The 24558-nt window shown below is 41.8% G+C and overlaps 1 protein-coding gene across 4 annotated transcripts in view; it reads left to right on the forward strand.

Moving 5' to 3' along the window:
* LOC115132062 (tyrosine-protein phosphatase non-receptor type 11-like) overlaps positions 1 to 24406 on the forward strand; it is a 56345-nt gene extending 31939 nt beyond the window's left edge. For 3 of the 4 annotated variants that reach the window (XM_029664286.2, XM_029664289.2, XM_029664288.2), the window contains exons 3-16: positions 5613 to 5807; positions 6216 to 6408; positions 10292 to 10411; positions 10665 to 10778; positions 11440 to 11536; positions 11626 to 11705; positions 12606 to 12761; positions 14688 to 14819; positions 15207 to 15361; positions 17244 to 17311; positions 17695 to 17846; positions 18166 to 18269; positions 18488 to 18616; positions 21112 to 24406. In XM_029664286.2, the coding sequence (XP_029520146.1) occupies positions 5613 to 5807; positions 6216 to 6408; positions 10292 to 10411; positions 10665 to 10778; positions 11440 to 11536; positions 11626 to 11705; positions 12606 to 12761; positions 14688 to 14819; positions 15207 to 15361; positions 17244 to 17311; positions 17695 to 17846; positions 18166 to 18269; positions 18488 to 18578 (1657 nt within the window). In that variant the 3' untranslated portion in view covers positions 18579 to 18616; positions 21112 to 24406. The remainder of the gene's footprint in view (positions 1 to 5612; positions 5808 to 6215; positions 6409 to 10291; positions 10412 to 10664; positions 10779 to 11439; positions 11537 to 11625; positions 11706 to 12605; positions 12762 to 14687; positions 14820 to 15206; positions 15362 to 17243; positions 17312 to 17694; positions 17847 to 18165; positions 18270 to 18487; positions 18617 to 21111) is intronic. The other variant, XM_029664287.2, reaches the window with a different exon arrangement.
* Positions 24407 to 24558: the final 152 nt, after the last annotated feature.

The raw sequence follows: 24558 nt of genomic DNA on the forward strand, positions 1-24558 counted from the left end.
ACCGCCGTGTCTTTTTGAGATGCAGAGTAGGTGAACGGATGATGTCCGCATGTGTGATTCCCACCGTGAAGCATGGAGGAGGTGTGATGGTGTGGGGGTGCTTTGCTGGTGACACTGTCAGTGATTTATTTAGAATTCAAGGCACACTTAACCAGTATGGCTACCACAGCATTCTGCAGCGATAAGCCATCTCATCTGGTTTGTGCTTAGTCCCACTATCATTTGTTTTTCAACAGGACAATGACCCAACACACCTCCAGGCTGTGTAAGGTCTATTTGACCAAGAAGGGTGATGGACTGCTCCATCAGATGACCTGGCCTCCACAATCCCCCAACCTCAACCCAATTTGAGATGGTTTGGGATGAGTTGGACTGCAAAGTGAAGGAAAAGCAGCCAACAAGTGCTCAGTATATGTGGGTACTCCTTCAAGACTGTTGGAAATGCATTCCAGATGAAGCTGATTGAGAGAATGCCAAGAGTGTGCAAAGCTGTCATCAAGGCAAAAGGTGGCTACTTTTTTGGTTAGTACATGATTTCATATGTGTTATTTCACAGATTGTACAATAACAGTGAAGACATCCAATGTGGAAAATAGTAAAAATAAAGAAAAGCCTTTAAATGAGTAGGTGTGTCCAAACTTTTGACTGGTACTGCATGTCATCAGGCAACTAAAGCTACTATCTAAAGCTATTATCAACTATCTCTTTTTTGTATGGAAGTCTATGAGAGAATGTCGAATTATGTGAGGCTTATTTGATCGAATAGAAGTTAGTAATGTTTAGGCTGTTACAAATGTACTGATATAAGTTGATGCAATCAGCATTCTGGCAACTTTGGAGAAAAAAACGACTTAGTTGTGTGTGTTGTTCACATGCATATCTGCCCTATCGTTAGCTAGAATGGTCATACCTGAGCATGCCATCTTTGAGGACATGTACAGCGCCTTCAGAAAGTATTCATACTCATTGATTTATTAATTTTGTTGTTACAGCCTGAATTCAAACTGGATTCGATTTTTTTTTCTCTCTCACTCGTCTACACACAATACCCCATAATGACAAAGTGAAGTTTTTGCAAATGTATTGAAAATGAAATACGGAGATGAAGTATTCACACCCCTGAGTCAATACTTTGTAGAAGTGCTCCTGGGTCTTTCTGTGTAAGTCTCTAAGAGCTTTCCACACCTGGGTTGTACAACATTTGCCCATTATTCTTCAAGGTCTTTCAAATTGGTTGACAACCATTTTCAGGTCTTACCATAGATTTTCATGTAAATTTAAGTCAAAACTGTAACTTGGTCACTCAGGAACATTCACTGTCTTCTTGGTAAGCAACTCTAGTGTAGATTTGGCCTTGTGTTTTAGGTTATTTTCCTGCTGAAATGTGAAATCATCGCCCAGTGTCTGGTGGAAAGCAGACAGAACCAGGTTTTGCGCTAAGATTTTGCCTGTGCTTAGCTCAAATCCATTTTTTTTTATCCTGAAAACTCCCCAGTCCTTAACGATTACAAGCATACCCATGACATGGGGCGGCAGGGTAGCCTAGTGGTTAGAGCGTTGGACTAGTAACCGAAAGGTTGCAAGTTCGAATCCCCGAGCTGACAAGGTACAAATCTGTCGTTCTGCCCCTGAACAGGCAGTTAACCCACTTTTCCTAGGCCGTCATTGAAATTAAGAATTTATTCTTAACTGACCTGCCTAGTAAAATAAAGTTTTTTTTATTTTTTTTATTAAAAATGATACAGCCACCACTATTATTGAAAATATAGAGAGGTACTCCGTAATGTATTGGATTTTCCCTAAACCTAACACTATTCAGGATAAAAAGTTAATTGCTTTGCCACATTTTTTGCAGTATTACTTTAGTGCCTTGTTGCGAACAGGATGCATGTTTAGGAATATATTTTTTTCTGCAAAGTCTTCATTCTTTTCACTCTGTCAATGAGTTTATTATGGTGGAGTAACTACAATGTTGTTGATCCATTCTCAGTTTTCTCCTGTCACAGCCATTCAACTCTGTGACTGTTTTAAAGTCCCCATTGGCCTCGTGGTGAAATTCCTGAGCGGTTTCCTGCTTCTCCGGCAACTGAGTTAGGAAGGACGCCTGTATCTTTGTAGTGACTGGGTGTATTGATAGACCATCCGAAGTGTAATTAATAACTTCTCCATGCTCAAAGGAATATTCATTGTCAGCTTGTTAAAATTCTTACCCATCTACCATAGGTGCCCTTTGCGAGGCATTGCGGTTTGCGAGGTCTTTGTTGTTGAATCTTTGTTTGAAATTCACTGCTCTACTGAGGGCCTTTACAGATAATTGAATGTGTACCTCATCTCTGTATGCCCAGTCATTCAAAAATCATGTTAAACACTATTATTGCACAAAGAGTGAGTCCATGCAACTTATTGTGTGTGACTTGTTCAGCATATTTTTACTCCTGAACTTATTTAGGCTTGCCATAACAAAGGGGTTAAATGCCTATTGACTCAAGACAATTCAGCTTTTCATTTTTTATTCATTTGTACACATTTAGAAAATATAATTGCAATTTGACATTATGGGGTATTGTGTGTAGGTCAGTGACAAAAAAATCTAAATTGAATCCACCATTACACAAAAATATTGGCACTTTAGAGTTATTAGATGACTTACTTGCATTCTATCCAAACTGGCTTCTGCAGGCTACCTGAGACACAAAACAGATAGGTCAGGGCATATGGATTGTTATTTATTAATGCACAGTTTGCCTAAATGGATCATGGAAACGCTTCAACTCCCATTATTATTCGACACCAGCTGTTACTTTTTTATTATATATTTTTTGTGATGTCATTACTTCCAGGCAGCGGTTTTTATCGACGCCAAGACAATTAAATGGAAACACACTGTAGCAGTCAATTGTCACATCTATTTTCTATGCAAACTTATTGTCTAATTGTCGACAAAAATATCACTGGACAAGTTAATTGAAACATAGCTAGTGATACCAGTTGTTATGGGTTAGACCTTTACAGCTCAGATATTACAACAGTTTGAGTTTTGTTGTGTTACAACCTGAAGTATTATATTTGTATCTTTATCTAACTAGGAAAGTCAGTTACGAACGAATTCTTATTTTCAATGATGGCCTAGGAACAGTGGGTTAACTGCCTTGTTAAGAACAACAATTTTTTTTTTTACCTTGTCAGCTCGGGGATTCAATCTTGCAACCTTTCGGTTACTAGTTCAACACACTAACCACTAGGCTACCTGTCGCCCTGAATTCAAGATGGATTTTTTTTTCTCTCACCCAGCTACAAGAAATACCCCATAATTACAAAGTGAAAAAATGTTTTTAGAATCGTTTTTATTGAAATTAATACACAGAAATATCTTTATTTGCATAAGTATTCACAGCCCTTAGTAACACCCCTTAGTTTGTAGAAGTACCTTTACTTGATATGTAGGTTTCTCACTTATGGGTGGCACAAGTTAGGATATGGGGCAAGGAAATACGCATGGTTTAAGCAAATTAAATAGTGTAGTATTACTATAGTTATACTGTAGTGTTTTTGCGGACTGTAGAGTGCACAATGAATGGAGCCAAATACAGCGTTTCTATAGCAAAATATCTTATTCATCCATTTTTGTTTAAATTTTTAAGCATTAAATGACCTGGTATAATGGTCTGTTGATCAGTTATACATTTAACAGCCGTTATTTTTGCGCTTTTGCCCAAATTCGGCCTTTAATCATTTACACAGTAACAATTTTGTAAATAATACTTTGTATCTGCAAAGTTCTTCCTGTAAATGTTGTTGTTAAAAGTAGTCCTTGTGCATAGAAGTTTATGGTTTGTTACTTTGAAATCAATGGTTTTTGTTTGGTATACATTTTAAAGTAAAATATCGGAGTTGGTCCCCCCCCCCCCCCCAAAAAAAAACACAACCTTGTCCAAAAGTACTACTTGATATTGCAGTTGTCATAATCAGGTACAGGAGCTAGTATCTAGCAGATTCAAGGTTGAAGTATGGCACATTGATAATGTGTGCTATGTCTCCAAGTCTGCAACAGACCAAGCCCATCTGCAGAGTAAAATCTAGTTGGATGTTTTTGGCTCATTGAGATGTCATTAATCGTGTTAAATTCCCTCAAACAGCCTGCCACACACGCACGCGCACACATTGCAGCCGTCGCTGGCCATTAGTAGCCACAGACAGGGAGGCATACTACTCCACTCAAACATTCATAACACAATTACAGGGAAGGAGGGAGTGCAGGTTTATAGGCAAGATAGAGATGGATGGCGAGAGAAGTGGAGAGAGAGAGAGTGATGGGAAGCAGAGTGACAGAGAGGGAGGGAGGGAGATATGATTAGCTACATTTTTTATGACTGTTACTTGATCATCAATTTGCAGCACGAAGGCTTGCTAATTACATTCAAACTAGATATCAGATAGCATAATGTGCAGTGTTGTCACTTTTCTAATTGCCTGTGTTAGATCGCTAGCTATGATCTTTTTTGTAAAAGTGCGTGGAGTGGGAGTTGTGGTTGGCTGCATGCTCAAAAACGGTCTTCTGAATGTGTAGGTGTACTTAGACAACAAAGCGTATGTTTTGAAGGTTGGTTTTGCTTGTTGGTGCAGAAAAATGGTGCTCTTGATATTTTTACTGCAATGGAAAAAAATGAAGAAGAAGTCTGACTTGTTTCCATACTGATAAGAATGTTTCGGTTTAGAGTGTGTGTGTGTGTGTGACACTGTCTGTTTGTGGCTGTGTATCTTGTAAAGTGGCAGTGACTGTTTTATGACCTTGTCTGAGCTGTGCTCTCTAGTCACCTGCATTTAATGAAAAGCACTTTCTTTCAAATACTCTTCAAATAAAATCTCTTTTACGCCTTTAATATGAAATAAACATGGTATTATAGAGGGATAATATTGTCTGATAAGGTTTTTTCTAGAGGGGAAACAGTCTTATTTCTGTTCAGATTTGTTGAGTCAACGGTTTCCTATTGTTCAGAAATGATTGGGTATTCACTGTACCACTGATCAAATCAACCTGTTGTTTTTGTGGTATTCTGTCTTGCTCTGTTCGTATACACATACACACACACACACACACACACACACACACACACACACACACACACACACACACAGAGAACAGTGGTAATCTAACCTCTAGCCAACCCTACAGGATTCTGCGATGGCCACATTTTTACCAAAATCAACAATGCCCCAAATATTATGCGAAGGCTTGCAAATTTGACCACTCACTGCATAATTACCTCATTGTCAAAGCATTGCAATATTATCGCATAAAACTGACCCATCACCGTAGTGCAGAAAGAGGGCTCGCAATTTCAACCAAACATTTACCACATAATATGGTTCAATCAAGCCACAAGTCAACAGACTTTTGTCCTCATCGGCGCATTTTCGCGACAAATGTTAGAAATTCATAGCATATTGCCCCTCAAAAACACAAAAAATTCCCTGCGAAATTCTGGAGGGACTAATTAACCTAACCTCTGCTACATACTGCAGGGTAAACCGGTTACCTAATAAAAAGTGACCTATTTGAACAATGTGCGCTGTGACTAACTCTCTTCCCTGTGTGTGTGTGTGTGTGTCAGGCGGAGTGATGAGGTCACCCATATTAAGATCCAGAATTCAGGGGACTACTACGACCTTTATGGAGGGGAGAAGTTTGCCACGCTGGCAGAGCTGGTGCAGTACTACACAGAGCAGCACGACCTCCTCAGAGAGAGGAATGGAGACGTCATCGAGCTCAAGTACCCACTCAACTGCAAAGACCCCACCTCCGAGAGGTACGCACACACACAGAAATGAACAACCACACATTGTGACGTACAATGTATCTATTTCTAAGAACAATGTGTGATCTCTGTCAAGCATGGTTTCTGTGGCTTCTCCATGAAACACCTGCTGAGACCTCTTGTTGGAACCTCCTACACATTCACATATGCAAGCTCTCATACAGACAGACATGCGGAGGCACACACTATATTCAAGTTTCTTTGTAACACCATCACGTGTGCAAACTCAACTCAGAAACAAACACACTTTTTGATTTCTTAAGTTAACAATTCAATATATACTGCTGGGTTGGGGTGACTTTCATTTCAGTCCTCATTGCTTTTCAACGGTATTAGTATATTCAAACGTAATAGTCATGCCATAAATTGTCTGACTCTACATCTACCAATCTACCCTAGGTGGTACCACGGGCACCTCTCTGGGCGCGACGCTGAGAAGCTGCTTACGGACAAGGGCAAGCCTGGCAGTTTCCTGGTGCGCGAGAGCCAGAGTAAACCAGGTGACTTCGTGCTCTCTGTCCTCACCAACGAGGAGAAGCATGAAAATGTGGACCGCAAGACCAAGGTTACCCACGTCATGATCCGATACCAGGTAAGACCAGCTATGGCCTACACTGAGCCAGAGCTATGCATATAGTTTGGCAAGCAATGTTTGAGATGTAGACTTTTAATGGGTGCCATGTTGGCACCAAACGTTTTAGGCGGGTCATAACACGGTTATTAACATTGTTTGATGCCAACATTGCAGACTGAACTAGTTCTGGTTTTATCAAAATACGATGAGTGTCATCGCTGCCGGCTTACCTGACAGATACACGCTACCCTGCACCTACTGTGAGCCAGATGGCACTGCAATCGCTACTCATTCTTCCTCCAAGGCGCTCCACACGTAACTGGAGTGGGACTTCTCAAGTGTGGTACCCCCTTTGACTGGTGTTTCGGCGATAAGCACACGACACTTCGGAGGGCCTCAGCGGCAGAACCAGCGTTCTGGAATTACCCTCTCGATCCCACCACTCAACTCAGCCTCCCTAATGCCTGCTTGGCTCTGCCACCGTTCATTCCTCTTCAGCCAGATCCAACGAGATGCCTCTTCTGCCTGCTTGCTGATATCAGCCACCAGCTTCTTCATTGCCACTCCTTCAATGCTGAGCAGCCCCAGGGTTCTCCAGAGTGATTTGCCTGCGAAGGCCCTTCAGCCAACCTCAAGTGGTAGATTCCAGGCTCCATCCATTTTGCTGACTCTCAAGGATGAGGGACTGGTGTTTATTGTGCATGCATTCTCTCCTCCCAGGGCACTGTAAGCTCGACGAGGACCACCTGGTTTGTGCTTCTAGATCAGAGGACTATATCTGGTCTTAGGCTTGTGCTGGCTATCTCCTCTGGGAGAGCAGCTGCTTCTTGAGGTCTGCCTGCATCTCCCAGTTGCCTGCTGTGGCAAGCATCCCTTTGGTCCTTGTTCTCTTTGCTGCACTCTCTCCTGACCTGTGGAAGTACCTGGCAAACCATTTCATCCTTGCTGTCCCGAAGCATCAGGACTTGACATGCTTTTGTTGCCTTGAACTCCTCTACCACAGATGATATTGGCAGCTGCAGATTGCTGCCTGTGCTGTACAGACCGATGGGGCAGAAGCTTGTTGGGACCGCTAGCCATCTCCTGAGGAAGTTGTTAAGTTTCCTTCCTAGTGCCTCCACTTTTAAAAGAGGTACCTCATATTCAAGCAGTGGCCAAAGGAGTCTGGGAAGTACCCTGTGTTGGAAGCCCCATGCCTTACACTTGCCAGGTAGGCCGCACTTATCCACAGATGTCATCTACGTGTTGGCCTGCACACGTAGATGTCATTGAGTGCACTCTCTTTGTCATTGAGCTCTGCCCCATACCACTTCCAAAGGCTCTTCGCAGGTTTCTCTTTGATGGTGGAGATGGTTTCCTCTCCGGTTATGAATCGGTACCGTTCCTGGACATATTTTTCAGGAATAGACTTCTTGATTTTTAACTCTATTCTGGCCAATTTAGTGAGCTCTTCCAGATCCTCCAAAATCGATATGCGTTCTGGGACTGACTTCGCTGTAATCGCCAGATCGTCCATGAACGCCGCTTGCCAGTATCGCACCCTGTCTCACAAGGAAGTTCTTCGCGGCAGAAAAAGCAATGACTGAGAGTGCACCCGGTCACGATGCCCATCTCATGCCTCTGCCATGTGGTGGTAAAGTCTCCGCTTGAGGAGTGAGATGGTTCGGAATTGCTTGATGTTTGTGGAGTTTTCTTCATTTGGAATGAAACACCCCTCAGCAACTAGCCAGCTTTCTGCCAGATAGTTTTTCCTCCATGCCACTTTCAGCAGCCTCAGTCTCTCTTCCTGAGCCTCTTGCAGTATTTGTACACCTTGTATGGAATACCATTAGGCTCTGGCTTTGATCTTCCCCTGGCCTTTTTGAGAAAGTCATTCACCTCCACCAGCTGACTTCTGACATCTCACGTCTGAGGTCACTGTGCACTCCACGAAGGTGCTCCTCCACCTCTTCTTTCATTGCTTTTAGCTCTCCTGATATTTTGTCCCCCAGGAGTTTTGATAGATGCCTTTTGCATATGGAGATTCTGGGGACTGTGGTTTGGCTCCTACCCCGGAATCTCCCCCGTCTCAACAGTGGTCTGTCCTGTAGGTTGATCATCCTACCCCACTCTCGTCCGACCTTGGGGGCCTTATTATATATCTTTCCATAGTGATTGATAGTGGGTATCTCCTTGTAAAGGTCGTGCTTCAGCCTGCCAAGCCTCCACTCCCGTCTCTGGTCTTTCCCAGATATCAGCAGTCTTTCCTAGCTGTCACCATACTTTCATGGTTGTCAACTAGTCTTTCCTAGTTGTCACTGTGTCTCCAGAAGGGAATATAAAAAAATACAATGAGTCATCGCTTCTGGCTCACCTGACAGGTACTCACTACCCTGCGCCTTCTGTGAGCCGGATGGCACTGCAATTGTTACTCCTATAATATACCATCTTTGCATAACACACCTTGGTAAGCAATTTGTAGAGCACATACTTTGATAGACTAAGAGCTAGAGCAGCCTTGCTCAATCTGTCGTGGGCCCAACCAATATTCCATATATCCTAACACAAGCACACCTAATTCAAATTAACAGGGGCTTGATTAGTTGAAAACAGGCCTAGCTAGCAGTAGGCTAACTCTTACAGGCTAGCTTTTATTATAGAAAGGCCTTTGGCTTAGGGTCTAGCAGGTTACCTGGCAGGGCTAGTAGGGCAGCTAGGAATATAGGGACTAGCAGGCTTGTAGGGCTAGCAAGCTAGCTGGCAGGCTAGTAGGAACTAGCATGCTTGTAGCCCCTATCCTGCCAGCTAGATTGGCCTATCAGGCTTTCTGGCAGGGCTAGCAGGATAATAGGGGCTAGCAGGCTAGTAGGGGTAGCAAACAGCGCTAACAGAAGGCAAGAAACACATTTTCATGATTTCACCAATGACATTAAAAACAATCATAGCAGGTTTTTTGGGCTCATTCAGTAGTTTTTACCTGATTTTTTTTTTTTTTTTAAGCAGAATCCCATTGAAAAAATATTGTTAAAAGTAAAATTTCTACTTATAAATTGAAAATGATACTGTTTTCTGCTTCCTGTTGTCATCGTTTTTTAAATTAAAAGCCTAGTGTCAAAACACAGGTTTTAAATGTCCAAACTCATAAAAAAAAACCTGTAGTAGCCATTTCTCAACTTATATCTCGAATAATTTTTTTCCGGTAGATGGCTAATATGAAAAAGTTAACTTTTCTTGACTGGATAATTTCAACGAATCACCACCTCACATCGGTTCCTAAATAGCGACAGAGGTTGGCTTTCATTTGAGTGATAGCTAACCATAAAATCTGTGAATTTGTTTCAGGTCAGAGACATTTATAAGCAGCTGTGTCTATTGTTCCACTACGGACTGGCACATTATGACAAAAACATATATACTAAACCAAAGATATTGATATGTTTTAAGCAATTGTTGTGAGATCGTGATGACTAAACTTTTACACTAACATCACCAATCTAAGGTAAACAGGATGTGTATTTATTTTAATTATTTTGTGTCAACTTTAGTCTGTAATGTAGTAAGATGTTCAGTCAACCATAGACTACATTTGCGTAATATAAAATAATTACATTTGTCAAAATGATTCAATATTTCGATTTAGGATGATAGTTAATAAAGCACACTCATTGATTTTTCAAAAATTGCCACTAGTTCAACTATGGAGAGAGTTTAAAACAGCTTATTCTTTAGCCGGGCATTCCATTGTCTTAGGTCAGATCGCACGGCAATTCCGCCTGCACTGATTGAGGGACGAGTGTCACGAAGGAGTGATGCCATCTGACATAAGGCAATGCCAGGCACTGTAGACTAGAGCTTCCATATTGACTATGAAGCAGGCTGAATGTTCTCCATCCCTACTAACAGAGTTTCTGTGTGGCCCCAGCAGGATGGGAAGTATGACGTGGGCGGAGGAGAGAGGTTTGACACGCTAGCTGACCTGGTGGATCACTATAAGAAGAACCCCATGGTGGAGAAGAGTGGAATCGTTGTTCACCTCAAACAGGTGAGAGACTGAACCAGTGCGTTCAGACAGCCGCACATAAAACAATGATGTCCTTGTAAAATAAATGGAAGCCACGTTGTTTCTAGAACATCTACTCTGAAAATCGAATGTGTTAAATATGGAATTATGTGTAAGTCCAAGTATGGTTAAGCTGCAAGTTCTATAACATATACTTGAATGTGAATGGTGGATCATATGATAATCCATGGAATTCATTTATGAATGTATTTCTCTTCCCTTTTTCCAACGAAAGCCCTTCAATGCCACCAGAATAAATGCAGCCAACATTGAGAACAGGGTAAAGGAGCTCAACAAAGTGGCGGACAACTCCGAGAAGCCCAAACAAGGGTTCTGGGAAGAGTTTGAGGTACAAGGGGGTGATGTCAACACCACCACCAGTGTGTTTCAATGATTCTAGATCACATATATCATCTCATATTCCAAAACATGAAAGTCAAGACGAAGAGAATGGAAATCCAGTATGTTCATGAGGCATTGTCTGAGGGACAACCCAAGGAACATTATTGTTAACTCTAAGACAGACACCACTGGTTCCTGTCATGGTCTGGTTCATGGCCCTGGTCAAAGGTAGGACACTGGGGAATATGGTGCCATTTAGGACATAGCCTGGATCTAAGGGATTTGTCTCATTGTGACCTCTTGTGGTGAGAGATTTAACTTTCAGCCTCCTGTTTTCGAGCAGAGTTTTGATTTGAATTTATCTTCTCCATAGAGACCCCTACTGTATGTGTGGCCAAACACACAAAAAGTGGTCCTAAAACAAACTGAACTAGCTTAGTTCAGTTAAGCATAAATTGGGTTGTCTGTGGCTCACGTCAGGCTCTTCACAAGGGGGAGTCAAACAATAGCTCCCTAAGGCTCTGGTCAAAAGTTGTGCACTTGATAGAAGGAATGCCATTTCAGATGCTGCCTCTGTATGATTTTATTGTATCTCTTCTTTCTCTATAACCTTTAATTTTTTTTCCTAATCTCTTTTTGTTCTTCTTCTTTCTCCTGTCTCCTTCCAGGTGCTACAGCAGCAGGAGTGTAAGCTCCTCTACCCCCGGAAAGAAGGACAGACCGCAGAGAACAAGAGTAAAAACAGATACAAGAACATCCTCCCTTGTGAGTGAAATACCGACCTGTACATCCTGTCTACAAAACTGTGCGTGTGCGAGACTAAAGGCCCTCGTCCCTGTGTATCTATGTTCCAGTCGACACTACGCGGGTGGAGATCAGGGAAGCAGATGCAGATGTGCTTGGCTCAGACTACATCAATGCCAACTACATCCGAGTGAGTTCTGGAGATGACTGATAGAATCAAGAATTTAGCGATGCACTTTATAGATGGGTTATCTGACGAGGTCACAAAAACGATGCGCGCTCTTCAATGGGGCAGAAGTCCATGTGTTGTGATTCTGGATGGTCAGATGGCTAGCAACGGTGACAAGAAGCTGCCATGTGAGGAATCATAGGTGGCTCGTTTTATCTTGTTCTTGGTACCATGTCTTGTTTTGATTGATGTCACGTCAATGCTAATTTAGCTAAAATTCGCTAGCTAGCTAACCAACAACTGTAATGATGTATTTGAGAGACAACTATGTTTTCAATAAATATTCGCGACGAAATATAGTTTACATGTTGTCGACAATGTAAGCCAACCCTGTCTGTTTTGCCCCATGCATCGGTTTTGTTGCTAAGCAACCCACGTGTCTATTGCTGAGTGGAATAATTTACATGGCACTTAGGGGCGAATCCTAACTTCCACTTCATCAATGCACGACTAAGTGAAAATGTGGCTTGAATTTAATTCGCCCCTTACAATGAAATATTAAAGCACCATAATAAACAACTGTTAGAAATGCAGAATGAGATGCCTATCATGTTCATCGATGACAATATTCTGATGTGAAACACGTAACTTGAAACCGATCTGCGCACTGGAAACTCTGGAAGTTTCTCACAATGTCTCTGGTAACGGATCCGAACATATTGTCAGAGACGGGCCCTAAAGATTTGTCCCGGTCCTAAACTGTAGCAGCCAACTCTTCCATGTTTGGCATGAAAATTAATTAACGCAGTGAGGAGTTGGCTAAAGCACCAACAGACTGAACCACCACTAGGCTATCAACGTTTTATATGTTCCTCACCAATGAAGACATGGAATGAATGAAATATGTTTCTCTCCCCCCAGAGTATGCATGAAGAGGGCTGTCACGTAGAGGAGGGCAAGGTGTTCATCGCCACCCAGGGCTGCCTTCAGAACACTGTGGTGGACTTCTGGAAGATGGTCTACCAGGAGAACACACACGTCATTGTCATGACCACCAAGGAGATGGAGAGAGGACGGGTGAGGTCATAGAAATAGAATTATGAACGGGTGATATCGGTCTCGTCTATGGAGTCACATATATCCCCCCCCGTGGTGTGGATCCCAGTTTGCTCTTTTCAACCCAAAAATATGTTCAGAGAACGAAATATAATTATTAGATCAGGCATTCATATTCAAGTCAATATAATGTAATGCTACACTGAACAAAAACGCAACATGCAACAATTTTACTGAGTTACAGTTCATATAAGGAAATCAGTCAATTGAAATAAATTAATTCAAATGACTTGGAATACAGATATGCATCTGTTGGTCACAGATACCTTAAAAAAAATGTTAGGGGTGTGGATCAGAAAACCAGTCAGTATCTGATGTGACCACCATTTGCCTCATGCAGCGTGACACATCTCCTTCACGTAGAGTTGATCAGGCTGTTGATTGTGGCCTGTGGAATGTTGTCCCACTTCTCCTCATGTGAAGGTGCTGGATATGAATGGCACGACAATGGGCCTTAGGATCTTGTCACAGTATCCCTGTGCACTGAAATTGCCATTGATAAAATGCAATTGTGTTCGTTGTCTGTAGTTTATGCCTGTCCATACCATAACCCCACCACCACCATGGGGCACTCAAAATGTTGACGTCAGCAAACTGCTCACCCATACAACACTGTACATGCTTTCAACCATCTGCCCGGTATGCTGAAACCGGGATTCATCTATGAAGAGCACTATTCCAGCATGCCAGTGGCCATTGAAAGTGAGAATTCGCCCACTGAAGTCGGTTACGACACCAAATTGCTGTCAGGTCATGATCCTGATGAGGACGACAAATTCTTCGGTTGTGCAAATCCACAGTTTTATCAACTTTCCGGGTGGCTGGTCTCAGACGATCCCGCAGGTGAATAAGCCCGGATGTGGAGGTCCTGGGCTGGCGTGGTTACACGTGATCTGCGGTTGTGAGGCCGGTTGGATGTACTGCCAAATACTCTAAAATTATGTGGGAGGCAGCTTAAATGTTTATATTTTACATGCAATAATTTAAATTATTTGACTGAGTTACAGTTCATATAAGGAAATCAGTAATTTGAAATAAATAAATTAAGCCCTAATCTATGGATTTCACATGACTGGGCAGGCCCACCCACTTGGGAGCCAGGCACAGCCAATCCAAATGAAATTTTCCCCAGAAAAGGGCTTTATTACAGACAGAAATACTTCTAAGTTTAATCCGTTTTTGGGTGACTGGTCTCAGACAATCCCACAGGTGAAGAAGCCGGATGTTGAGGTCCTGGGCTGGCGTGGTTACACGTGGTCTGCGATTGTGTGGCCGGTTGGACATACTGCCAAATTCTCCAAAATGACTTTGGAGGCGGCTTATGGCAAAGAAATTAACATGAAATTCTCTGGCAACAGCTCTGGGGGGCATTCCTACAGTCACCATGCCAATTGCACGCTCCCTCAAAACTTGAGACATTTGTGGCATTGTGTTGTGTGACAAAACTGCCCCTTTTAGAGTGGCCTTTTATTGTCCCCAGCACAAGGTGCACCTGTATAATGATAATGTTGTTTAATCAGCTTCTTGATATACCATAACTGTCAGGTGGATGGATTATCTTGGCGAAGGAAAAATGCTCACTAACAGGGATGTAAACAAATTTGTGCACAAAATGTGAGATGAATAAGCTTTTTTGTGTGCTTGAAAAATGTATGGGATCTTTTATTTCAGTTCATGAAACATGGGTCCAACACTTTACGTTTATATTTTTGTTCAGTATGTATATTTTTTGTATTTTTTATTCTAGGAGTGGAGGTGAGCGACGGGGGGTTTGGGGATGGGTCAGGATTACCAGGATAGTATGACAGCTAAGGTGATTGTTTAAGCTGCTTGAGAAGAAAAGTTGGGCCTTCTAGATTGTCTAATGTTCCACTTTGTCCTCGTCAGAACAAGTGTGTGCGCTACTGGCCTGACCTCAACGCCACTAAGGAGTTTGGGAAAGTGTGTGTGAAGAACGTGGAGGAGCGTCCGGCTCAGGACTACATCCTGAGGGAACTGGAGGTGACTCGTTTGGACCGGGTAAGACATCCCCTTGTCGTGACCACAAAAATCAAAGGAGGATCTTTATAAAAGTGGTCTGTTTTAGTATGGCACATTCTTTCACAATAAGTCCACTTCTGCTGGGGGCTTGATTTAGGTATAAGGTTCTGGTTGTATGAAATGTAATTTTTGCATTATTTTGCAGCGCACTTTACCTGATATTTACGTAGACATTTTAAGGTAGTATGTTGAATTTATTGTTACGTAACAATAACATAGCTAAATAATCATTTTTTAATGATTTGAAGTTAGAACCATAAAGCACCTGTTTTTATCATAGTGTCTTACCAAGACCTAGCAAATACCAGGTAAAACACATGCTGGAATAGGCCTGTAAACTGTAGCGCTAACTCTCCCGATCTGCAGAGGGAGCCGATGAGGTATATCTGGCACTACCAGTACCTGAGCTGGCCTGACCACGGTGTTCCCAACGAGCCTGGGGGCGTGCTCAGCTTCCTGGAGCAGGTCAACCGCACGCAGAGCACCATTCGAGACACCGGGCCCATTGTGGTCCACTGCAGGTAAAACACACAGGGTGCACACATTGTGACAGACAGCATGTATCAGACACAACATCTCTCCAAGCCCTACTGACATAACATCAGTCATAACAAACGCCTAAATGCCTGCACCACGTTGACCGGGCCTGTTTGAGTTGACCATTCTTATTTGTTATGTTTGGCAGAACATGAAGCTAGAATTATAGATCTAGTAGTCTAGGACAGTCTACAAACATCCACATGCGTCAGTTGGGTATGGCAGGGCAGTCACCATACCCTAGCTGAAGACCAAAAATGTAAAAGTATGCTACAAAAAAAGTACACTAAAATCATTCCAATCCTGTTGAAAATGCAACGTCTGTTTTAGCATATTGTTTGAGTGGCTGGCTTTAGGACCATGCGGAGCATCGCTCAGAGAGCAGATGCCAACCTTCGGCCTTGTAAGCCTGAGTGCTGTTTTACGCACCGGTTACTTTCACTTTGATGTCAGCATAGGCGGTGCGTGCAATAGGCTAGGGGAAGATAAGCTTCCCTTAAAATAAATTGAATTACATTTGCAAAAAAAATGGCTATATAATGACTCGTGCCTATACAGAAATAAATGAAATCATTCAAAATACTACACCAGAGAGTGTGATTTGGCCACAGAGGATCTTCAGCTTCTTTTAAAAATGAGCTGTGGATTGTTTTAAGCACGCTCGTGGCGAATAGCCTACCAAATAGCCTCGTTTTTTTTAGTTGCAGCAGTCACTGAAAAGCAGTTAAATAGGCTTAGGCCTAGAGCACGGGAAGCATTAAAATAGTGCACATAACATATCTGTCTCTTCTTAGACTTGCTTTCGATGACATTGACCATCTATAACTAACAGATCTATAACTAACAGTTTTACGCATTGCACCGGTACTGCTATTACTGTACCTCAATTCCACTTCGCAAATCTTGCATTTCCTTCTCATTTAGCTGCTGTCACTTGCCTTTCTCTGCCACTTTTTTCAGCTGTTAACGTCGATGCCGTAGTGGTGGAGAGTCGACTCCAAAATAATGTATTCGACTCCGTGTCGACTCCCATTTCTGAGTGTCAAGATTCAGTTCCACAAGGAATCGACTCCTAAGATTCTGTATTTTTGGAATGGAGGAGATGGATTAGTTGCCGTACTTCTGAGAACATGAACGCTAGCATCTTTCATAGCGAGCTAGTGCGGGACAGACAGAGAGAGAGGGTAGGGGCACAGTATAGGCAGGTTGGCCACCAGGCATTCAAGAGTCAGAACTGTGCACGGGGCACATCTATCATCAATACAAAAAAGCTGTACCACCAAATGGAATATTGTATCTCGCAATTTCTTGGCTTGCAATGTCTCGCAACTTCAGTAAAGCAGGGCCAATCATCAATTAATAGGCTAGGATATTAAGATGTGCGAGATGCAACACTTTACTCTCACACAGTCACACCCACTATCTGCCCATGTGTAGGGCACCAAAACAGTGGATGTTTACTTTCTGCTTCTTGTGGTTTTAGCTTTAAATTACACAACTTTCCCCAGGCCTTCATAGTCTGTCTAGTTAGGCTATAACATGGAAAATAATATGTTTTGTGTTGACTGCACTGTGATTTAAAATTTGTGGGCAAAAAAAAACATTTTTTGGGGATAGTGATTTGTCTTAATGTTAAGGATCCCAATTTTGTTGAAACATTTTAACGTTTAAGTTAAATATTTTATTTTCACAAATACAAGCTGAACTGTCTTTCATATAGATTTGTTCATATTTACAAGTGTAACTTATTATTATTAGCGTAGGAGTCCTCAGGAGCACATGCCCAAAATTCTACTTGGAACTTTAGCAGAATAGCAGTATGTCCGTTATGAAAATGACACCTTATTGTCTCCTTTGTCTCTCCAGTGCAGGAATCGGGAGAACAGGCACCATCATTGTCATTGATATTCTCATTGACATCATCAACAGACAAGGTAAGAGAATGTTGAACTTTCAAACATGATGGTTCTGACATCAGTCCTATCCAAACATAACGGCTCTGACATCAGTCCCATCCAAACGTTACTGACCAATAAAATCAGTCCTATCCAAACATTACCGCACCAACATCAGTCCTATCCAAACATTACCGCACCAACATCAGTCCTATCCAAACATTACCGCACCAACATCAGTCCTATCCAAACGTTTCAGCTCTGAATACAGTCATATCCGAATGTTATAACTTAGATATCAGTCCTATCCAAACGTTACGGCTCTGAGATCCAGTCTTGGGAGGGATCTGCATGTATTGGGTATTAGTGTAACCGTGCTAAATATGCTGCCTTTTGACCTTTTGTGCTTGTGTGTGTTTCAGGATTAGACTGTGACATCGACATCCCCAAGACCATCCAGAGGGTTCGTCAGCAGCGGTCAGGCATGGTGCAGACAGAGGCCCAGTATAAGTTCATCTACATGGCTGTCCAGCAGTACATTGACACGGCACAGAAGAGACTGGAGGAGGAGCAGGTAGTAGTTATACTATAATATTGCCACTACAGTAGTAGTTTAATTTGAAAGGTACCAGTAACTACCACACACACCAACAGTATTATCGCAGTACATGTTTTCAAAAGTGACTGCCTTACAGTTGGAGCCCCAAGCATTTCATGATAGCTTCATTCAAAGGAACAATCAAGATAAACCCGAGATACAGGTATTACATTTCATGGTGTCAACCAGCTAAGCAAGTTGGCCAGGTGCGTGTTATCTTGCCTCAATGTTTCAATGATTAATCTTATTTTTCAAGCTAAAAGAATATGGTTTATTGTGGCTGCTTTCATTGCAGAGGAATAAGACAAAGGAGAGGGAGTACTCCAATATCAAATACCCCCAGATGACCAACGCTCGGTCAAAACCCAACATGACCTGTGTGTCACGCTCCTCCTCTGTGTGAGTAGCCCTGCAAATACACACTGCTCATATAGTACACAGGCAAATAGTGTTTTATTCTCTCTAAATACACACTACCGCTGTCATTTATATCATTCCATCCAAATTCAATGAACATTGTCCGAATGAACAGGAATCGGAATTTCATCTCACCATGTTTTGTCTGTTTGTGCCTGCCTGCGTGTGTGTGTGCGCGTGTCCATTTTTGTGTGATGCAGGGTGACGAACGACGACCCGTCCGCTGTGTATGAGAACCTGAACATCAAGAACCCAAGTACCTCTGGGAACAGCAGTAACACCAGGAAGTAAAAGTTCAGCCACAGACCTCTGCCTCTCTCAACCTCTCTGTGAGTGTTAAATTACTGTGGCTTGTTTAGTTATACATTATATAAGATATTATAAAGGATCATAGCTGCTTATAACAAGTTACGAAGCATCATACCGGCATACCTAAGTAAAGTGTTATTGTTATTTTCTTAGCTAAATCATTGTTAACTTTTTGTTGAGGAACTGCTCCATATAATTGCTCTATTTGATTTACAGGGTTAGGGAATAATGGATTACATGTACACACAAAAAAGAGGGTAATCCATTACTTTACCAGCAAATATATTGTAATCCGATTACAGATACTGTTAAAAAACTAGCTGATTACTTCTAGGATTACTTTTGAATTCACTTTTACTTTTAAAGGTGGTTTGCGGGGAAAAAACACCTTTCTGTTTTCTCAATTACATTCAAATCAGTTTTTGTTTGTTCCGCCTGAGCAAATGCGTTTGATGGATCGCCGGGAAAAGAGCAGGAATAGACATTTATAGGCTACAATCCAAGCTATGTCTTTCAATGGTGTGACTGCTGTCTGCATCCAAAGATTATCCCATTTGAATAAACGCTTGGAGGTAAGGGTGACAGCAGTGGCGTAGCCTACGGGCGATACGGGTATCACTTATTATTGATATCTACATAGCGCATTGATGCGAATCACACTGCTGCTCTCTCGTTTAGCTATTTGCGCCTTGCGGATTGTGGTTGTTGTGGATGGCTCTTCACAAATGTAATTCTGTATTTTAACCCAATAATTGTTGAATTTAAGAAGTTTAAGCTGCCTATAAATCCTTGTTTTTGAGACCAGTGGACAGCCAGTGAATAATGTTCCTCCCAACACCTCCGTGGTATTGAGCGCCATACTAGTTTAATTTACAAAGACCACGAGTGGGGCTTTTATTGCTCAATGTAATTCATGCTGATAAATAAAATAATCCAAAGGCCTAATGGACGCATGCTTAAACTCGCGCACTTTTGATAGACTGCAAATTATTGTCATATCAAAGTGTCACCAATAGAGATTGTATTAAATCCTTAGATCCTGGGCGGCAGGTAGCCTAGCGTTTAGAGTGTTGGGCCAGTAACCGAAAGGTCGCTGGTTCGAATAACCAAGCCGACGAGGTGTAAAATCTGTTGACGTGCCTTTGAGCAAGCCACTTAACCCACATTTGCTCCAGGGGTGCCCTACTTCTACGACTGACCCTGTAAAACAACACATTTCACTGCAGCTATCTATCTGGTGTATGTGACAATAAAAAATGTATTTAAAATAATAAAGTATTCTAATTCCTAATTCTATGGTGTCACCAACTAAAACATAAGCCTATAGCAAATGCAGCATATGCCGTACCTTTTTCACATGCATATAGCACTTTTTGGTAGTGCTCAAAGCATGCCATTCCAGGCTAATCTATATTTCCATATTTCCATGTCGTATTCTTGAAGATTAAGGGGTATTAAATGAATTGGAATGACTGGAAATCTGACAACACGATTTTTACATTAAAACGTCTATCGTATTATTATCTGTAGTAGAAAGAAATTGGTTAGAAAGAAGCCTAGTTTTGAAGTCGTAAGTTTACATACACCTTAGCCAAATACATTTAAACTCAGTTTTTCACAATTCCTGACATTTAATCCAAGTAAAAATTCCCTGTTTTAGGTCCGTTAGGATCACCACTTTATTTTAAGAATGTGAAATGTCAGAATAATAGTAGAGAATTATTTCAGCTTTTATTTCTTTCATCACATTCCCAGTGGGTCAGAAGTTTATGTACTTTCAATTAGTATTTGGTAACATTGCCTTTAAATTGCTTAACTTGGGTCAAACGTTTCGGGTAGCCTTCCACAAGCTTCCCACAGTAAGTTGGTTGAATTTTGGCCCATTCCTTCTGACAGAGCTGGTGTAACTGAGTCAGGTTTGTAGGCCTCCTTGCTTGCACACACTTTTTCAGTTCTGCCCACAAATCGTCTATGGGATTGAGGTCAGGGCTTTGTGACGGCCACTCCAATACCTTGACTGTGTTGTCATTTTGCCACAACTTTGGAAGTATGATTGGGGTCATTGTCCATTTGTAAGACCCATTTGTGACCCAAGCTTTAACTAATTTCTTGAGATGTTGCTTCAATCTATCCACATAAATGTTCTTCCTCATGACGCCATCTATTTTGTGAAGTTCACCAGTCCCTCCTGCAGCAAAGCAAATAAATAATCAAATCTCAACAGAATTGGACCCAGTAAACCTTCGAAAATACAGAACTCAGTGTCTACAGACAAGCAGTTGTTATTGTTTGTTCTAGCAACACAGGACAGAAATGTCAGTGTTTTCCAATGAATTGGTTCCAGACATATTCCAGATGAGGGAAGACGTCACAAAAACACATTTTGCTGTTGACCATCATAGTGATTCTAGTATTAATTAGGATGTCATGCGGACAACTGTGTTTGTTGTGTGCGTTTCTATGCAGAGTGGTTCTGTGTATGTCTAAAGCGGTGTGCTGTTTGTGTGTGCTTCAGTTTCAACAGAGGTGCCGCTTCGCCAGAGCACCATGGGGGACCTGTGGAGATCTGGCCCCTGACCCCCTGGCAGTGGAACCCCTCCCGCCCTGCTGGCTGTCTGGAGCCTCCCTCTCCAAGGATAGAGGGGTACAGCACAGTGCTGTTGTCCTTCTATCTCCATCCCCCCATCTTTTTCTCTCTTTCTCTCTGTCTCTCTCTCTCTGTCTCTCTCTCTCTGTCTCTCTCTCTCTCTCTGTCTCTCTCTGTCTCTCTCTCTCTCTCTCTGTCTCTACAACCTCTCCTGTCTACGGACAAAGTGCCTCGTCTACAGACATGTCTGTAACCCCCGTATTTGGTCCCACAGTTGTTCCATCTCATCCCCTAACCCACCAACCCAACAAATGTCCTTCGCTTATTTCTGTCGACTCTCGAACTAAATCGACACGAGAAACAAACAATGGTGTACTCAATGTTCAAGTGATGTTTTGCTCCATCGTGTTCAACCATGAATGGGGTGGACGAGACAAGAAAGGGTAAAGCTATGCCGTTTCTCTTTGCGCTGTTGGAATCCCAATCTATTCTCTCTCGCTTCAATTCAAAGTGCTCACTCTCTGCTGGCTATCATCTACTTGAACCAAAGACTCTGTTTTTGCTAGCAGCAGTCATTACTGCAGCGTTGAGTAATGGCAGGGAAACAGTGAAGTGATCTGCTACCACTGAGGCATTGGCACGGACAAGCAAAGTCCTTACACGTCCCTTTCCCATGAAAGGCAAGAGGAAAGTCAGGATGTTCTTAATGGGCCTTTGTCAGTGGGGAGCTGATTTGTTTATCTTATTGGTTCCACCGATGGTCTTTTGTGCCATGCTCATCTACTGTAGTGCTTCCACCATCACAGCTACTGAGAGCATATTCAATCAAGGATAATGAGCTCCTCTCCGGACTCCATTTTGTTTCTTGTCCTGTGGTTGCTGGAAGGGGGGAGCTTGAAGCACAAGGAGGGGGAGCTTGAAGCACCATTTTACTTGTGCAATTTTTCTATTTATTTAGTTTTAATCTGTGTCCTTTCAATTCATTCTTGTTTCTTTTATTGTTATTATTGGTGTGATTTTGTAATGTACAGGACATGGTTTTTAATGTTAGATCCAATTCCATTATTATCAGGCGACAAAAAGCACAATTCTCTGAATTTGCAGTTGCTTTGCAGATCCTGTTTTATATGTGAGAAATTTGAGGTCAATGTCAATTGATAAAATCGGTCGGATCTGCAGTCTTTCTCTCTCTGTGTAGGTTGTAACTCCCGTTGGTTTCAGCGACGGTTTTCCTCCTAATCGAATGGCATAATAAACAGGGTTAAACCTTTGCCAAGTGAGACAAGGGTAGCAGAAAATGGGATAGGGGAGAAGAAATGTCAGGATGCCAGCCAGGCTGCCATCACTGAAGTCTTTATGAGTATTACTGGGCCAGATGGCCTACAGCCCAAGATTAAAGAGTAGATTTGTCTCCAAAAAGTAATTTACAAGATGGATATAATCCAGGCTTGACTTTGTTTGGGAGAGTAACATCAGTGATGATGTCATAGGAAGGGTGACACCACACAACAAAGAGCCTTCAGTTATATATATATATATAATGGGCAGTTGCTTCTTTCTTAACTATTCTTAGCATTTTGCATAAAAATCTAATGTCTAAGGTGTTCACACTGGATTTAGCCAGTGGCTCAATGATGTCATCCTTTGAGCGACCCTGCTGGTTGGCTACATAGAGGCTGTGCAGTGTCGTCTGCTGGTTGTGCAGAGCTGTTCTTGTACATAGTGTTCAGGCCTTTCAACTAGGGCTTGACTACGTCATCCCTTGCTCATCCTAACACCAGTGCAGTAACTTTCCACAATACTGAAAGTCTGATGTTTCAGTATTTCCCTTCAAATTATGTTTCAGTAAGTCCATTCTAAGTGTTATAGGACACATATTTCGCTGCAGTTTAGTTGTTGATATAATACTCATGCTATAAGTGGTATGCTATAAATGGTATGCTATCCTGGAAATGGAAATGTTTAGTTTCTATTTTCTTAGGCCTAGATTCGATCAGATCAAGCGTTAACCGGTGATAGCCGACACTCGCATAGCTAATGTTTTGGCGGTGTCAGCAAGTGGAACTGCATTGGAGCTGTCAAATCGGTGAACAGCTGTTCTTGTGATCATTGTCACAAAGCCACACCTGTCCCACTCGCGTTAGTTCAGAAGGAGAAAGTTTAGCCTACATAGAAATAATGACGCTCAAATTGAAAATCATTAAACAAAATAATGAGGATTTCTAGCAGCCTAATCGAGGTGTAGATTACATCTCACATTCCAGTCTTCGAACTCTTAATGTGACTCCGTGCAGCCAATGGCAATGTCCGCTTTATGTATAATGATAGGAGAACACTTGTGCATTTGACAGCTCTAACGCTGTTCCACCTACAGCACTGCCAAAATTACTACTGTGTGGATGTCGGCTAAATCTGATGTGATTGATTAGAGTCCTTTTAATTATGTTGCACTGTTGTTGATGATGATTTTTTATTGTATTTCACTTTGCCTCTAAGGGTCAAAACGTTGTATGATGTGGTGAAACATTGAGGGGTGAATCCTACTTAGCTTAAAGATGAATTTTCATTGAGTTATGCATTGATGTCAGTGGGAGACTATGTGAAAATTTGACTAAAGTGGAAATTAGTGTTCGCTCTTAACACTTCAATACTTGAAATTCTATTCAAAATGGCTAAATCCTGTAGCTGCAGACTTGTGATCTGTGACTGTCAGGATGCCCATTGGCTGTTTTAAAAGAGTACAGTATGTTGACAGTCTGCTAGAAGTATGACATCGGTGTTGTAAATTTAATTTTCATTTACTGAGGTGTTTTGAATTTTACATTTCCTGTTGGTGCATTTTATATTGTGTAAGATTATTTGTTTGATTATTGTTATTTTAGTTTCTATTTGGTGTTATGACACCGTTGATGATAACATAATGATAATGAATTGTCCGTTATTAAGCAGGTGTTCTTGAAAGTATACAGAAATTATGAGTTATTTTATTTCTGCTCCTTAATTTACTTGAATATGATGTTGACATAGTTGGTTGCGATATGCCTGATTTGAGTAGTGGTATACTGACTGTTCCTGTATTCAGGTGAAGACTGTTTTTCCCTCTTGCACTGGCTCAGCCTTAACGCCTTCTGTCCAGGCTTATAGCGCTGATGCAATGAGAATGTCTGAAATGACAACAAGATGATTCAAAATGTAATAGTTTAATAAAAATCTATGAATGAAATATGTCCAAGTGCCTTCTTGTATGCTGATATAATGGGACTTCCTGTCGCTGATGTCCGTCGACAGATGGCACAACCTTCCCTTTATATGCAGGGAAATGTGGACTGACTTTTGTTCTGCAAGACATTAGTTATTTATTAGGTAAAAGCAAAA

Source organism: Oncorhynchus nerka, linkage group LG7 (genome assembly GCF_034236695.1).
Source record: "Oncorhynchus nerka isolate Pitt River linkage group LG7, Oner_Uvic_2.0, whole genome shotgun sequence".
Classification (NCBI taxonomy): Eukaryota; Metazoa; Chordata; class Actinopteri; order Salmoniformes; family Salmonidae; genus Oncorhynchus; species Oncorhynchus nerka.